The sequence below is a fragment of the Astatotilapia calliptera genome, chromosome 18 (genome assembly GCF_900246225.1).
Source record: "Astatotilapia calliptera chromosome 18, fAstCal1.2, whole genome shotgun sequence".
Taxonomy (NCBI): domain Eukaryota; kingdom Metazoa; phylum Chordata; class Actinopteri; order Cichliformes; family Cichlidae; genus Astatotilapia; species Astatotilapia calliptera.
Window position 1 is genome coordinate 20,253,470 of NC_039319.1, and position 17,585 is coordinate 20,271,054.

The window sequence follows — 17,585 nt, forward strand, 5'->3', positions numbered from 1 at the left end:
TCAAAAATAGTGAGATATCTTGCAGAGGGATGCAGCAGTCTCAAAATTGCAAAGCTTCTGAAGCGTGATCATCGAACAATCAAGCGTTTCATTCAAAATAGTCAACAGGGTCGCAAGAAGCGTGTGGAAAAACCAAGGCGCAAAATAACTGCCCATGAACTGAGAAAAGTCAAGCGTGCAGCTGCCAAGATGCCACTTGCCACCTGTTTGGCCATATTTCAGAGCTGCAACATCACTGGAGTGCCCAAAAGCACAAGGTGTGCAATACTCAGAGACATGGCCAAGGTAAGAAAGGCTGAAAGACGACCACCACTGAACAAGACACACAAGCTGAAACGTCAAGACTGGGCCAAGAAATATCTCAAGACTGGTTTTTCTAAGGTTTTATGGACTGATGAAATGAGAGTGAGTCTTGATGGGCCAGATGGATGGGCCCGTGGCTGGACTGGTAAAGGGCAGAGAGCTCCAGTCCGACTCAGACGCCAGCAAGGTGGAGGCGGAGTACTGGTTTGGGCTGGTATCATCAAAGATGAGCTTGTGGGGCCTTTTCGGGTTGAGGATGGAGTCAAGCTCAACTCCCAGTCCTACTGCCAGTTTCTGGAAGACACCTTCTTCAAGCAGTGGTACAGGAAGAAGTCTGCATCCTTCAAGAAAAACATGATTTTCATGCAGGACAATGCTCCATCACACGCGTCCAAGTACTCCACAGCGTGGCTGGCAAGAAAGGGTATAAAAGAAGAAAAACTAATGACATGGCCACCTTGTTCACCTGATCTGAACCCCATTGAGAACCTGTGGTCCATCATCAAATGTAAGATTTACAAGGAGGGAAAACAGTACACCTCTCTGAACAGTGTCTGGGAGGCTGTGGTTGCTGCTGCAGCAATGTTGATGGTGAACAGATCAAAACACCGACAGAATCCTTGGATGGCAGGCTTTTGAGTGTCCTTGCAAAGACAGGTTGCTATATTGGTCGCTGATTTGTTTTGGTTTTGTTTTTGAATGTCAGAAACGTATATTTGTGGATGTGGAGATGTTATATTGGTTTCACTGGTAAAAATAAATAATTGAAATGGGTATGTATTTGTTTTTTGTTAAGTTGCCTAATAATTATGCACAGTAATAGTCACCTGCACACACAGATATCCCCCTAAAATAGCTAAAACTAAAAACAAACTAAAAACTACTTCCAAAAGCATTCAGCTTTGATATTAATGAGTTTTTTGGGTTCATTAAAACATTGTTCAATAATAAAATTATTCCTCAAAAATACAACTTGCCTAATAATTCTGCACTCCCTATAATAACAAATAATAATTGTTGTGGCGTTTTATGTGTTTTTTCTTTGCTGTTATAACAGAATAATTTGAACAAACGTGTCCAGATGTAGCTTGAACTTTAGTGACCTTAACTCAAGTCTGGATGGATTTGCACATAATTTAAAAAAAGAAATACACACTTAAATCAGAATACTTCTATTATTGATTTTGACCAAGAAATCACCTCAAAACAGCACACACAAATGTATATTTATGTTAACCTTAAAATGAGTCAGAGGAGCCTACCTGACTAAAAAAGAAGAGAAGTGAAATTGCTGCACGTATTCAGACTTTATTGTTCATTTGAGACACAAACTCCTATAAAATATTGGTTTTAATTCTGACACCGCCACCATGTTCTAAAGCTGTAGATTGTTACTGTAACCCATGAGGGTCTTGGCCAGGGGAGAGGGCCAAGACCCTCTTTCGGTGGGAAAGTCACCACCGAAAGTAATCAACCAAACTCTACATGTCAATATTGTTCTGTTTACTCATTTGCTATTCAAACTATGCTTGTCTGAGCAGAGGGAATAACAAATGGCCAATGAAGGTGCTGTGGTTGTTGACATTATCAAAAATCCAGGTGTCCGGACGGAGCCTCATGTACACCTGGTCTCCTGCAGCCAGCTGCAGAGTCATGCCATTGGTGGCTGTCTCATAGCGATTTCCAGCAGCATGGTTGTACACTGTCACCATCTGCTCTCCATTCTTCATCAGACGCAGCCCCATCGGTCTAGTTGATATATTATGACCAGAGAAGCTGAAGTAATAAACTCCTCTGACCGGAGCAGTGAAAATACCTGGAGATGATGGACACAGTTACAGCTTATATGGCTTAGTGGTAGTGAAAGCACTTATCTAACAAATAAACTCATAAATGTAAGAATACATATAATTATTGTAAGTTTACCTGTTGCAGGGTTGTAAGAGCCTGAGTTAAAGTAGACATTTTTGTAAGTCAGTGTGATCTCTGCACTCATTGGTCCAGTATTTCCAACATTGCCGATAGATGCTCCAAATGCCACACGGCTGCCTGGAGATGCATGGAAATATGGGATTATTTCTTTGGTTTGACAACAACAAAACCTGAACCTGTATCAGTACACTGATAAAGATCTATACATGTCAGAATAAAACCTCCAGCTGTGTTATGTTCTTACCTTGGATTGATGATTTCAGATCTGCCAGCTGTTTCTCAGCATTATTCAGCTTGGTTTCTAGTTGTCGTAATATTAGGAAAAGTTGTTCATTTGTCCCAGCACAGAGTTGAGGTGTCTCAACAAGGGAGCCTTCACTTTCAGATGCTTGGCCATCCACCTGAGGGAAGGCAGCTGCACACAGAAAGAAGAGGCATAAGGTTAAGACTGCAGTCTTCATCTTTTCAGAATTTCTGTTCATCTGTGTTAGTTCCCCCCACAAGGCTCTAGATATATACTGTATCACAAAGACGGAAGTGTCCCTATTTTTTTCCTTTCCGATAAACAAGCACAAAGAAAACTGGGAGACAATAATTATGTGATTGAGACAAGATAACACTTCATGAAAAACCTGTTTTAAGCCCCATGAATGATCCTTCTCTTTATAAGCGGTGTAACATGAGTGGTTCATTGAAATAACAGCAGAAAAAGCAACTGTCTGTCAGTACGCAGTGAGTAATGTTGGACTTCTCGCTGGAAATCAGCAGCAGTAGTAGTCAACATTATAAATAGCAATTTCAGCTACATTCTAAGGTGAACTTGAACGCAACATTTAAACTGAGAATTTTTATACTGGAGATTACAAAGTAAAAGTTGTGAAAGCATGCAAATGCAATACAATAGTCTAACAAGCAAACCTACTGTTAGAATTAAGGCATCCAGCTGTCCTGCTCTTCTTTATCACTCATGCTCCTTCTTGTTTGAGGTTATTTCTCTGCATGCTTATAGAAGGCAGTGTGAAACAATACATGTATTAAGGCTAATTTACACCACGGAGCACTGCTCCAAGGAGTCTGGCGTAGCTTTAACAGTGTCTGTGAAGCTGGATTCAAGAAAAAAAACACAAGTTTTTTTTAGGGCATGTGTAGGACCATCTTGTGCCAGTACAGAATGTGATGTCACTAGCTTGGTTGGTTGTTTACTACTAATAAACCCAATTAATTAATTTAAGTTAACTAGTGACAGAACTGGGTGTTTAACAAGGAAGCTAAAAAATAGGAGTTTACATTTACGCTGCCCCTGGTTGCAGCAATGAGTTTTATGTTAAAAACCAACTACATACTTTCACTCAGTTTGTTAAGTAGAAAGTGGTCGTTTTTTTCTTGCTGGTATGCTGATGGATACTGGGAGTCCCTTTTGTGCTTTGGTGACAAGTAATGTTTGTGGTGTGATGCATGTGTAGAAACATGTTAACTGTTTGGATGTGCTTGGGAAAAAAGACCATTTTAATGCATAAAACTGTGCTGAGCGGATTTTGTGAATACCTGCTCTGACAGCTGATTGTACCATTTGGTCTCTACATACAACCCGATGAGTTCATAGTGAATAGTGTGCTTATATGGTGCTAAGAAGTTTAGTGGTAGTGAAATGCAGCACTAAGAATACGTATAATTATGTTAAGTTTACCTGTTGCAGGGCTGTAAGAACCTGAGTTAAAGTAGACATTCCTGTAGAGCAGTGTGATCTCTGCACTTATTGGTCCAGTATTTCCAACATTGCCGATAGATGCTCCAAATGCCACACGGCTGCCTGGAGATGCATGGAAATATGGGATTATTTCTTTGGTTTGACAACAACAAAACATGAACCTGTATCAGTACACTGATAAAGATCTATACATGTGTTGGGGGAAAACTCTGTAAAAGACCCAGGAGAAATAAAGACACAATGAGACAAAGTTACTTTCTTTATCAAACGTGTACACGGGTGAGCTGCTAAGGACAACTCACACCATGCACAGTGGCTTGGTAATTTTTATAGGCACAGAGCACAGAGACAGTGAGAACAGGATAACAAATAATAAACAGATAAAATAAAACAACTCCATATATGGTGCTAGTCTCGTCAGCAGAGAGCTAGGGAAGATAAAACAATCTAAAACAATATGTCCCAGAAACAAGATGTGTTTGCTGGGAAAGTCTAAAAAGATAATTCTAAACTAATCTAACCATAGGGAGAGGGCAGACAAAAGGCATCTTTGTACATTTAAAAGAAGGTAAAGAAACATAGAATCATTTTTCCTGTAACATTCCCTCCTGTTTCAACTTATTTTAAATGTATACAACAATTGTCTGTGAAGGTTATTTATTAAGTATCTTAAGCAATTTTTTAATTTTCAAAATGTCAGCATAGCAGAAATGGAAGTCATCTGGTCTAAAGAATAAAACAAAAGAAAATAATAAAAAGAAAAACATAGTAAATGAAAATCATAGTAATTGAAATAACAAGTGGAATAAACAAGAAAAAATAATAAAACTACAAAAAATAAAAGATAAAAACCTTATATTTTAAAACGAAAACTACAAAAAATAAAAGGATGAAAACTAAAATGAAAACTTTGTATTTAAAAATGATGAAAACTTCATATGTAAAATGAAAACTTCAAAAAAAATACAAGGATGAAAACCTTATACTTAAAATGATGCAAACCTTAAATTGAAAACTTTATATGTAAAATAATGAAAACTTCATATTTAAAATGAAAACTTCAAAAAATAAAGGATGAGAACTTCAAAAAATAAAAGGGTGAAAACCTTATATTGTACCTGCATAAACTACTAATGTGTTAATCAGTGCATGATCACTTGAAAAAGGCAGAAGTCATTTTTAATCACCACGTCATTCATTAGCAGTTATTACAAGTTCTCCTCTAACAGAATTGCAACGGGATGCTGTTCTTCTTTAGGCACGGCAACATAAGCAGTCATTGTAGTTGTTATCATCTTTGAAATCATTACTCTTAGACATGGCGGTGTAGCTGCTCCAGATGTGTGGTCAGTGACATATTTTTGCAGAATGGACAAATTCTGCAAAGTTTCATAAATGTCTCCTCCAGTTTCGTATCCATCAGGGATAAAAGTGCAACATGTTTCCCCGATCAGCTTGCAAACTCCTCCTTGTGATGCTGTTAGCAGGTCTAGTGTCAGTCTTTTCTGCAGCACCATCGTTCTGATGGCCTGCTGTTCTCCTGCTAAGGCGGTTCCCAGGGTCTTAGTCAAGTTGATGTGTCGTAGCAGAGCATATCGGTTGATTTCCACATGATCCCGCACCTCGGCAACTCCAATGCCGGGGATCAAGCTCTGTAAGAATTTCACTCCTCCTCAGATGCGAAACTCTGGTTCCTTTACTGCTTGGTGCTGTCCGTGCACATCCTGTCTGGTAATGAGTCTTTGTTTGTAGTATCATTCGGTAGCTGTAGTTGGAGCGACAGTTGAGGCTCATCAGTGTCGCGTTACTGGCACAGGTTTCGTTGAGTGAACAGTCCATACACTTCCTCTCGTTCCTTGGTGGGCAGAAAGTGTATATGTATTTGCATAGCAGTCAGTTTTATTATTCAAGTAAGCTGTAGTGTTCATAAACTGCCACCAGAAATTAGTGGCATAGCCATGGGGAAACTTGGTGTACTTTCCTTTGTCATACAGTGTCTGCCTTTTCTCCATATAACGTGACTTATTGTCCCTCACGGAAGCAAAGATGAGGAGCCCGGCCATGGTCAGGGCCGCTGCAGTTGTTAAGAGCCACCACCTCATGACGACGGGACACACCCTCCTGTCGCGAGTAGACCCCCCGGCCAGGAAAGCTGACCCCTCCACCGGGCGAGATCACAACAAGTGGGCAAGCCTGCCGTCAGCTGTGTTTAGATGGCTTCACTTACTGGCTCTGATGGATGCAAGATGGTCGTTCCGCAATTTTGCAAGCTCCAGTTTTTCCTTTGGAGCACTTTGATCAGAACCCAGTCACCGGGCTGTGATCTGCAAGACACTTGATAGACATCATTACATTCTTCGTCATTTACAATCATCTCTTTATTTTCCTACAACTTAGACATACATTTTGCTACTGAAATTGTATCTGCCTTTTTCACTGGGTAGATTTCTGGCCACTTTGAGAATACATCTATAACCACTAGGGTGTATTTTTACCCTTGGCATTCATTTAGCTCAATAAAGTCCATATGGATTGTGTGGTCTCAGGTTTCCCTGAGCATTACATTTTTGACACGTCATGCATGTTCTGACAAATTGTTTTGCTGAGGTTTCAAAATTTACAGTGTAGAATTTACAGTGTAGAAAGAAATGAGAGTTGACAATACTGGTCAGTCCCCCCGTTGACAAATGCGTACAGCCATGAGTCACTAATGCCGCCATTTTGTGGAGGAATTTTGGCAACACTGGCTTGCCATAACACATCATTAAGTCGTTTGTCAGAACTGCACCGTGTTTTAGCCATTTTGCCTGCTCTGCTGTGCTTGCTGCTTTTGTTCATTTTTCAACACATCCAGTGGAATCTGATGTGTGTTCACTGCCATCAATGTGATGTTTGTCTTTTGTGCCGCCTATTTTGCTGCTCTGTCAGCAAAATTGTTGCCTGTAGTAATGAAAGAGTCAGTAGGCGTTGTAAGAGGTTGGCATGCTGGTTTGCCAGTTGGTGTAATCATTCCTCTGGTTTTCCAGATTTTTTGCAAAATGATGCACAGCAGAGAAAACATACTGGCTGTCTATATAAATGGTTATTTGTTTATCTTTGTGTATTTCACATGCGCAACAATCTCGTGTGAAGTGACCTTCCTCTCCACGGTTCTAGCAGGCGTTGTCTCTATGTTATCTGCTGTTTCTGCGTGGCTGTCTGCGGCCTTGGTGTTTGTGACTTTGCTCGCCTCTCTGTTCCTGATAGCCACCTGCGAATTAGTGTTTTAGTCTGTTGTCAACACGTCAGCCTTATTTCTAAGTTACAGAATGCTTCTTCCCCCTTTTTTTGTTTTTTGTTTTTTTTGTTTGGGAGAATAGATGCAACTCTACATTTTCACTTAAGGCAGTTTTAGATAATTTCTAGTTCTTCAAACAATGCATGGATCTCACACATTTCAAACTTTCAAGTTAGGGTTGTTTCCCATTTATACAAATATATATATTTAACTTTGCATTGCTCACAGCTCATAGCTCACAGCTCTAAACCTAGGCATTTTTCAATCATATGCCTAATCACTATGTGTCACTGTGATTCTCAAGTATGGTCACAAGTTCGTTTAAATTCGTTTCCAAAACCAACAAAATAATCAAACAAAAACAAAAAACATAAACGTGTCAGGACACAAAAGAAAAAAGAAAAATGCTGCCACCCGAACAAGGCAGAAGTCTGCATATGTTGGCTTGTAATAGCATGCAGCTTGTAACATACTAGACTAATGTGCCTGTGTTAATTCAGCTCCATATTATTGTGTGAAGTTTCACTGGGTTGGGAGTGGTTTTGTGTGTGTCACATTTTTGGTGAGCCAATGGCTGGAATGAGGTTGGACTAATTAGAGGCAGGTGTACTTGATTGCACTGATACACTGGTCTACTTATAGCCCACACTACAACCACTGCTGTTTTGTTTTGTCTCTCTGTGCAGGTATGTAATGTGATGAAATCCGATATGATTGGGATGGATTGGTTTTGCGCTATGAATTTTATATTAAGTGTGTCGTTTTGTCTCTCTGTGCAGTCCAGGGCCTATTATATGCCACAGCCTAAAGGCAGCTGGGTTGCAGAGGCTTGAGTGACCACTGACTATATGCTTGCAGGGTGGTGGGTCTCCAAGGACAACTTCTAACCCTGTTAAAGGCAACATGTGGGGTGCAACTTGGCTGTGTGGCATAGCTGGCTCTGGCCTTGGGACTGTGTGTTTTTATACAATTCATAAGTGGGACACTGGACTGTTCTATCTTTTATCTCTTGATATATTTTTTGTCAATAAATTATCTTTTAGAATTTTATTGACTGACATCTTTTTGCCCACGACTGGGACGGTTGGTCAGACCTAGAGTCTTTCTTTGGGTGTGTTACAGCAGCTTCTGCTCTAAAAGAAACAAATAAATAAAAAGAAAAGAAAATGTGTAACATGCTCATCAGCTTAGCAGTGTCTACATATTTAATTCAGCTTCTCAATCCTGTAGTTGTAGCTGTTGTCTACAGGGTTTTGCTTATTGGTTGTTATTATAGGTGTGCTCTATATCTCAGCAATGTGTCATTCTAGGACAGGTTTCAAGCTGGTCAAGTGCCTCTATGCACTTCATTAGTTTAGTTATTCTCTGTATTGTCTTCATCTCACATGTCATTACACTGAGTTTCAGCAAACCTTAAGCTTGATGCAGACTACTGCTTAACAATTATCCACCTCACATCATAACCGATTAAGGTGCCTCTTCATATTAATATTATGTCATTGTTAATATTATCCTCTTTGTCTTATATAACAGCAATAGCATAATATTTTATCAGTGTGTACCACTATACTACTCCTGAGCCAATTTGTTAGTTAGGATCATCTTATTCAGCAAACAGATAATTTAGAATTCATCCAATCTGCGGTCACATTTGTTCTCTCTGTTGCATGGCGGACCAGGCAGTTCTATTATAATATATTTTATTTTATTTTGTATCCATCAAGGGCTTCAGATGACCTGCAGAATCATCCTTTTCCCAGGGTGGAGACAGTTACCTTTTCACACACTGTCCTTGGCTGAACAGTGACACAGCCTTAATATACCTTATTTATTTTATTAAAATATTTTCGTGTGAATTATTTGCTTTATATTCATTTTATACATGCTGGGCATGGTCATCATGCCAACTGTGTTTCATTGTTAATCTCACTTTACAGGTTGTTATCCTTGCTATTATTAATTTCAAATACTCTAAAGATCATTTCTACTGTAATTTTCCCTTTGTTTATCTTTATTTCGTACTTTTTATATTTATATCTACTCAGTGGGGTCTGTTTTCAACCCTTTTAAACTACTTCAAACTACTTTGATCTCTAGTTTTCACCTAATAAGGGATTATTATGTTCTTCCTGAATGGGTGATGGTTTACTAAAAGGATTGTGGGAACTGCACAGTGTCTCGTCTTCTGGTTTTACTAAACTGGCAGTTGGATTCTGTTCTCCCGACTGTTTATATTTTGTTTTCTTAAATCTCTCAGTTTACAGACACTGTTTTTGTCCGGCGTCTGGACTTTTCTTTTCTCACCACTGCTCGTCAGCAGGAGTGAGTTTTAATTTCACTTGCTTGATTACCCATCTTATTTATGTATTTACTTATTTTTGTTTAAGTAATATATACACAATACAGCTGCTATCACCTTCGCTGGTATTAGAGACGAGAGTGGTTGCTCACACGCCCTTCTACTTTCGGACTATTTCCAAAAGCGGTGTGAACTTTACGAGACGGAACTCGACCGTTCTCTCAACTCACCAGCACGTCAGTGAACAGCAGTAAAAGAAAAACACAGTAGGAGCAGCTCAGTCTCTTATCGGACCGTGAAAATTCAGCTTGCTCCGTTAGTTACAACAATACACACGCATACATTCACATTCACACTTATTCGCGCGATCGGAACCCTTATAATAAAGGGGAGCTGCCAGTCTTTCTGTAGACGAGCTACTTATTCCCTTGACCCAGCTGGGGGAGCTACCCAGAGCTCCAAACCTAACCCACAAGAGTGGGGAGCTTCCAGTCGACGAGCTCCAAGCTACCAGCCGACGAGCTACTTTAAACCCACAGAAGTGGGGAGCTTCCAGTCGCGACGAGCTACTTTCGCTATTTTAAATTCCCTGAATTTAAAATACGTTTTTACGCAAGATTGTGTCAGTGTGTCTGTATCTACCTGGTCAGTGTCGCCGGGTCTGGTCCACCTCGATCGGGCCCCACCACCGTGGGTCGCTTTCTAAGAACGTTGGCCAAGACTCGAATTTAACGCCCTTGGTCTTTGACCACACACCTAGTGTGTGGGCTGTCGACAGACGAACAACGTGGACTGGTCACGGAGATGGGACACGATGGAGGCGCTCCGGCTCCGAAGGACCAAGAAATGTTGGGGGAAAACTCTGTAAAAGACCCAGGAGAAATAAAGACACAATGAGACAAAGTTACTTTCTTTATCAAACGTGTACACGGGTGAGCTGCTAAGGACAACTCACACCATGCACAGTGGCTTGGTAATTTTTATAGGCACAGAGCACAGAGACAGTGAGAACAGGATAACAAATAATAAACAGATAAAATAAAACAACTCCATATATGGTGCTAGTCTCGTCAGCAGAGAGCTAGGGAAGATAAAACAATCTAAAACAATATGTCCCAGAAACAAGATGTGTTTGCTGGGAAAGTCTAAAAAGATAATTCTAAACTAATCTAACCATAGGGAGAGGGCAGACAAAAGGCATCTTTGTACATTTAAAAGAAGGTAAAGAAACATAGAATCATTTTTCCTGTAACAACATGTAAGAATAAAAACCTCCAGCTGTGTTATGTTCTTACCTTGGATTGATGATTTCAGATCTGCCAGCTGCCAGCTAGAGTAAAAATGAACACAGGGAGGCTCTCAAGCAACACACACACACACACACGCTGCCCAAACCACTGTCACTCACAGCTGTGGCAAAATGGGGAAGTGGAAGGGGCGTGGCTGTTTGGGATGGCAGATTGTGGTCGTGTCCAAATTCATGGGCTGCATCCTCCTGAGGACCCGGCCTTCACGGTCTACGTGGGCCGGGTCCTCAGAAGGTCGGGTAGGCCGGAAGTAAACGGCCTAGCCTTCAGATTAGCGTCACCGCTGTCTCGGTGGAGTTTAATAAACTTGGCCGTCTGCTCCTTGCTATCTAAAATATAATAGGACATTGGCTTAAATTCTCGACTGTCTCATACTTATGTTTAATCAGTTTTCTGTTTGACGTTTAGTCAGCTGTGTGAAAACCAAGGAGGAACCCACCCGGGGGATTAATAAAGTTTTATTTTATCTAATCTAATAACTAATCTCAGCCAAACCGATTTACTCACGAACAAACAAAACACTGAAAAAAGCCCAACAATAACATTTTTAGGTTGTCTAAGTGACTTATATATTACGTTTAACCCGAGTAGCGAAAGTCCGCGGTGATCTGAAAATGATGTGCCGGGAGTTGTGCCGTTCTCGGCCGCATCAGTAACCCTCGAGCTCCCGGCTTGCTATCGAGCTGGTGGGTAGCAGACGCCTCCGAAAACGTCGAAGCACTTTGGCAAATATGCGATATCTTGATGAAACGAGCAGATATTTGATGTTTACACAGCTACTTTCTCGCCTGAAAATATGTTAAAAGTTTATTTTGTGACCCAGAAAGATTAGTATGAGTAATTTTAAAACTTAGTAGCGGCCGCCATTGTTGGAAACTGGAGTTTGGCTGGGCCGCGCTATGAATTCTGGGATATGGTGGGCCATGAAGGACACACCCGACCCATCCTTCAAATTCGGGGAAAAGGAGGACGCATCTGTCGGCCGCATTCGGAGGAGTCTATGAATTTGGACAGCCTTCGGCGCGTTGCTGTGACGTAATTGGTCTACAAATGCGGCCTCAGGAGGATGTAGCCCATGAATTTGGACACGACATATATGCCGTGGCTGACGAGCTGCAACACACCTCAGCTGTGGCTCATGAGGCAGACCTGGAACACAGGAAGGGGAGAAAAAAAAGAGGGAGAGGCACTAGAGGTCAGCGACCGTAACACGGTATTCCTATTTTTTTCAGTTCTAATAATCAAGACAAAGACAACTCAGAGACAATGTTTATCTTGAATTACACTTCATGAAAATGCAGTTTCAAGCCCTATTGTTGTAATTGTGAAAGCATACAATACAATAGTCTAACTAACCTGTTGTTATCAAAGAAAAGTGTTCTCAAGTTCATCTCCCTGTTGGAGCTCAGTCTGGGTGGAGTTCTTTTTTTCTCCTCGTCTTTCTTCATGTTGTGCATTTTCTATGGTTTCGGTTCGTATCTTAAATGCCCCATGGGGATAGAAAAAAGTCTTTTTGACTTTGAAAATAGGGAAACCAACATGAGGAAATGAGACCTAGTTTAATTTTCCCAGTGAGATAATATCAAACAAATCACAAACTTTGTAATCAGTACAATCGGAGTCGAGCATTTCTGATTTGTTGCTTTTTTGTGAAAGGAGCCCCAGTATAAAGTGTTGTGGAGGAAGAGTTTAGGTAGGACGTCTACATTGTGTTTATCGTTGAAGAAGATAACATCACAGGAATTACTTATCATGAACCTAAGGATAGGATGCACAAAACTAAGAGTCAGGATTTTGAATGAATTAAAACTCTCTGAGTCTTTGGTAAATTAAGAAACCAGAGTGGAAGCTGTTGCCTCTCCTCCTCCTCGCCCTGTAGTTTGAGGCTTCTGAGACTTAGGCTACATCCACACGTACAGTGGGGCAAAAAAGTATTTAGTCAGCCACCGATTGTGCAAGTTCCCCCACCTAAAATGATGACAGAGGTCAGTAATTTGCACCAGAGGTACACTTCAACTGTGAGAGACAGAATGTGAAAAAAAAATCCATGAATCCACATGGTAGGATTTGTAAAGAATTTATTCGTAAATTAGGGTGGAAAATAAGTATTTGGTCACCTCAAACAAGGAAAATCTCTGGCTCTCACAGACCTGTAACGTCTTCTGTAAGAAGCTTTTCTGTCCCCCACTCGTTACCTGTATGAATGGCACCTGTTTGAACTCATCATCTGTATAAAAGACACCTGTCCACAGCCTCAAACAGTCAGACTCCAAACTCCGCCATGGCCAAGACCAAAGAGCTTTCGAAGGACACCAGGAAAAGTATTGTAGACCTGCACCAGACTGGGAAGAGTGAATCTACAATAGGCAAGCAGCTTGGTGTGAAAAAATCAACTGTGGGAGCAATCATCAGAAAATGGAAGACATACAAGACCACTGATAATCTCCCTCGATCTGGGGCTCCACGCAAGATCTCATCCCGTGGGGTCAAAATGATCATGAGAACGGTGAGCAAAGATCCCAGAACCACACGGGGGGACCTGGTGAATGACCTGCAGAGAGCTGGGACCAAAGTAACAAAGGTCACCATCAGTAACACACTACAACGGCAGGGAATCACATCCCGCAGTGCCAGACGTGTTCCGCTGCTGAAGCCAGTGCATGTCCAGGCCCGTCTGAAGTTTGCCAGAGAGCACATGGATGATACAGCAGAGGATTGGGAGAATGTCATGTGGTCAGATGAAACCAAAGTAGAACTTTATGGTATAAACTCAACTCGTCGTGTTTGGAGGAAGAAGAATACTGAGTTGCATCCCAAGAACACCATACCTACTGTGAAGCATGGGGGTGGAAACATCATGCTATGGGGCTGTTTTTCTGCCAAGGGGACAGTACGACTGATCCGTGTTAAGGACAGAATGAATGGGGCCATGTATCGTGAGATTTTGAGCCAAAACCTCCTTCCATCAGTGAGAACTTTGAAGATGAAACGAGGCTGGGTCTTCCAACATGACAATGATCCAAAACACACCGCCCGGGCAACAAAGGAGTGGCTCCGTAAGAAGCATTTGAAAGTCCTGGAGTGGCCTAGCCAGTCTCCAGACCTCAACCCCATAGAAAATCTGTGGCGGGAGTTGAAAGTCCGTGTTGCTCGGCGACAGCCCCAAAACATCACTGCTCTCGAGAAGATCTGCATGGAGGAATGGGCCAAAATACCAGCTACTGTGTGTGCAAACCTGGTAAAGACCTATAGTAAACGTTTGACCTCTGTTATTGCCAACAAAGGTTATGTTACAAAGTATTGAGTTGTATTTTTGTTATTGACCAAATACTTATTTTCCAGCCTGATTTACGAATAAATTCTTTACAAATCCTACCATGTGGATTCATGGATTTTTTTTTCACATTCTGTCTCTCACAGTTGAAGTGTACCTCTGGTGCAAATTACTGACCTCTGTCATCATTTTAGGTGGGGGAACTTGCACAATCGGTGGCTGACTAAATACTTTTTTGCCCCACTATACACGGGTATTTTTGATAACGGAGATTTTCCGTTTTCGTTTTAAAAAATAATCCCGTCCACACGTAAACGCAGAAATGAAGGAAAATGCTGCTAGGAACATGCCAAAGCAACAGGTGGCAATATATTCCTAACCGTGTTGGCCAATCAGAAGTCTAGAAGCCTCGTGGGAAATAGTAAACAAGGATGGGGCATAGAAGCAGAACTGAGTCGTATGTGTGGAGGGACAGTAACTGTGTGTGTATATATGTAAGCATTTAAACACTGCAGAGAGTACAATTAACAGTAATAGTATTGTAGAAATTCATTTCACCGAAACAATAACGTGGCGCACAGTGTGACGTCAAAAAAGGCGCACACCTTTGACGCTGCGTTTTCTCAGTTTTCTCAGTTTTTCTCGTCCACACGTAAATGCAAAAACGGAGTTTTCAAAAATATCCACCCTGGCCAGAGTTTTTAAAAATCTCAGTTTTCAGTGACCGAAAACAGCGTTTACGTGTGGGCGAAAGGTGCAAACGCATAGAAAAATCTGCGTTTTCAAAAATACCCGGGTACGTGTGGACGTAGCCTTAGTAGGACTCCTGTGTGATGATTGATTTTAACTAAAGTATAAACCTAGATAATGTGTAACCAGGTTTCCGTAAGGCAAGATAAATCAGTATGTTGATCAGTTATTAAATCATATGATATCAGGAACTTAGAAGAAAGTGACCTAATGTTTAATAATCTATATTTAACTGATCTACTGTTTGGTGTATTTCAGGATGATATTTGTAACTCTTCCCTTTAATTATTATTATCATTTTCTTTTTACAATTTCATTACTATACTTAGTTTGTTTTTTGTCAGTCTTTTGGGTTTTAGGGAGATGACAGGAGGAGGGAAGCTGCAGAGAGGCACGTGAGACTGCACCTCTGCTTCCTGGTCCCAACTTTGAATAGTCACATTGTGGGAGGTTAATAATTTCTAAAATGAGAGCTGCACCATTCAATGTATAGCATAGGTGTTATCTTTCCTAACAAGACCAGGACTTCCCTGTCTGTCAGTTATCTTAAAAGACCTCATTGGGTCGTTTTTTTGTTTTCTCTTGGAAATAGTCTACATAGCTAGAATGATGAGGATGTACACATCCGGGACAGGGAGGAACGCTGGTTTGAACACGGAGTCAAGGAAGCCATTTACGTGAAAGGGGAAAGTCCATCTCTGAATCGAGGAGTGGACCTAAGGGTACATCTTTCGCCATCTTACAATGCTGTGATTGCAGCCATTCCCCAACTCTCTGTGAATGGTACTCATGGCCATTGATCAATGGTCTTTGATCAGTGGTTGTTGATCAATGTTCATGAGACTTTGCACAAATATTTTGAAGGAACTGACCTCCCAGTCCATTGTTCCTTCACTGGGCTGGTTTCAGTCATTATGCAAATGTACTGTTTATAAGATTGGGGAAACCTGCAGTCAGCTGAGACTGAAGAAGTCACTTGGATGAATGATGAAACGTTTCTCCCACTGAAAACGTTACATCCAGATGAACAGAATCAACTTTTGGAGATTTGAAAAAACATGTTGTTGTAAGGTTTTGAGCTAAATGTGGAAAAATGTTGCTGTTAATTTCAACATGTTTCACTTTACAAAAGGCACCCCATACACAATCCTTCAAAAAATATTAGACTCCACGATATTATTTATTAATAATCTTGCTTTTATAAGGCTTTTCAAATGATCCAGTTGTGCAGCAGTGTTTTTAAAATATCTTCAGGGTAATTTGGGAAAAAAATTAATAAATAACAAATAACAGGTGTAAATAACATTATTTTTCTTATGAAAAATAAAACACTCCATGAATACAGATACATTTTCAGCAGATTATTTTAAATGAGTGGGGGCTATGTTTTGTTTGGTTGGGTTGACTCTCTCCTGTTGTGTCTGGCGAGCAACTCAGAGCACCATCATACCAGTATAAATATTTCAAAAGGATGCCAGTCACGGTGGATAATAAAACAGGCCTTGGGACCCTGGTGGTGGTCTTGTTGTCTTGTTTGCTTTGAATAACAAATGGCCAATGAAGGTGCTGTGGTTGTTGTTATTATCATAAATCCAGGTGTTTGCACGGAGCCTCATGTACACCTGGTCTCCTGCAGCCAGCTGCAGAGTCATGCCATTGGTGGCTGTCTCATGGCGATTTCCAGCAGCATGGTTGTACACTGTCACCATCTGCTCTCCATTCTTCATCAGACGCAGCCCCATTGGTCTAGATGATATATTATGACCAGAGAAGCTGAAGTAATAAACTCCTCTGACCGGAGCAGTGAAAATACCTGGAGATGATGGACACAGTTACAACTTATAAGGCATTAAGAAGAGCAGTGGTAGTGAAATGCAGTACAAATACTGCAAAACTAACAAATAAACCCATGTGTACAAATACATATAATTATGGTAAGTTTACCCGTTGCAGGGTTGAAAGAGCCTGAGTTAAAGTAGACATTCCTGTAGAGCAGTGTGATCTCTGTATTGAATGGTCCAATATTTCCAACATTACTGATGGATGCACCAAATGCCACTCGACTGCCTTGTGGTGTAGCGTGAAAATAAGACATTATTAAAATGGAAAACATGGAATTAATGAAATAGCTGTGCAGTATGATCTTACCTTGGATCTCTGACCTCAGATTCGCCAACTTTTTCTCAAACTGCTTCTCAGTGTCCTTCAGCTTGGCCTCCAGTTCTTTTAACATTAAAGCAAGTTGGATGTAGTTTTTCTCATTCCCTGCTGAACAAGCTGCATTGATGACAGGACTCTCAGTTGGATTGGCTTCTCCTGCTTGGCCGTCCAGCTGACTTACCTCAGCCACACACAGGTAGAACAGGGAGACGGTTAACACAGTCAGTAAGGTCTTCATCATTTCACTCGTTCTGTTTCTCGGGATATGCTGTCAGTGCCTCTCCCTACAAGGCATTATATAGCATACACTAAAAGGAAGTAACCTTGTTTATTTTCTGAAAACAAAAAAACACATCATCATCTTTGTCATATCTTTTACTGTGTTGTATCAAAGGTTATTTTTTATTAGGCTTTTACAAGTAAACAACAGGCTTTCCTTACACAAGTTCGCAATCAGGATGTGCATATCAGCAAATCACTAAGCTTACTGACAAGCTAGACAACATTTAATTGTTTTTCTTAAATCATTATAACAGATGTTGGTGTCACTTACATTTACAGCCATATAGACACCA

The 17,585-nt window shown here is 40.8% G+C and overlaps 1 protein-coding gene across 1 annotated transcript; it reads right to left on the reverse strand.

The window, feature by feature from the left end:
- Positions 1 to 1,595: 1,595 nt before the first annotated feature.
- On the reverse strand, positions 1,596 to 17,248 carry LOC113010797 (uncharacterized). Its single transcript, XM_026150007.1, has 8 exons — positions 16,999 to 17,248; positions 16,795 to 16,917; positions 16,473 to 16,663; positions 10,815 to 10,878; positions 3,923 to 4,045; positions 2,480 to 2,650; positions 2,230 to 2,352; positions 1,596 to 2,119 (listed from the first exon to the last, which is right to left on the reverse strand). The coding sequence occupies exons 1-8, from the start codon at positions 17,246 to 17,248 to the stop codon at positions 1,827 to 1,829; spliced, it is 1,338 nt and encodes a 445-aa protein (XP_026005792.1). The 3' UTR covers positions 1,596 to 1,826.
- Between the last annotated feature and the right edge of the window lie 337 nt (positions 17,249 to 17,585).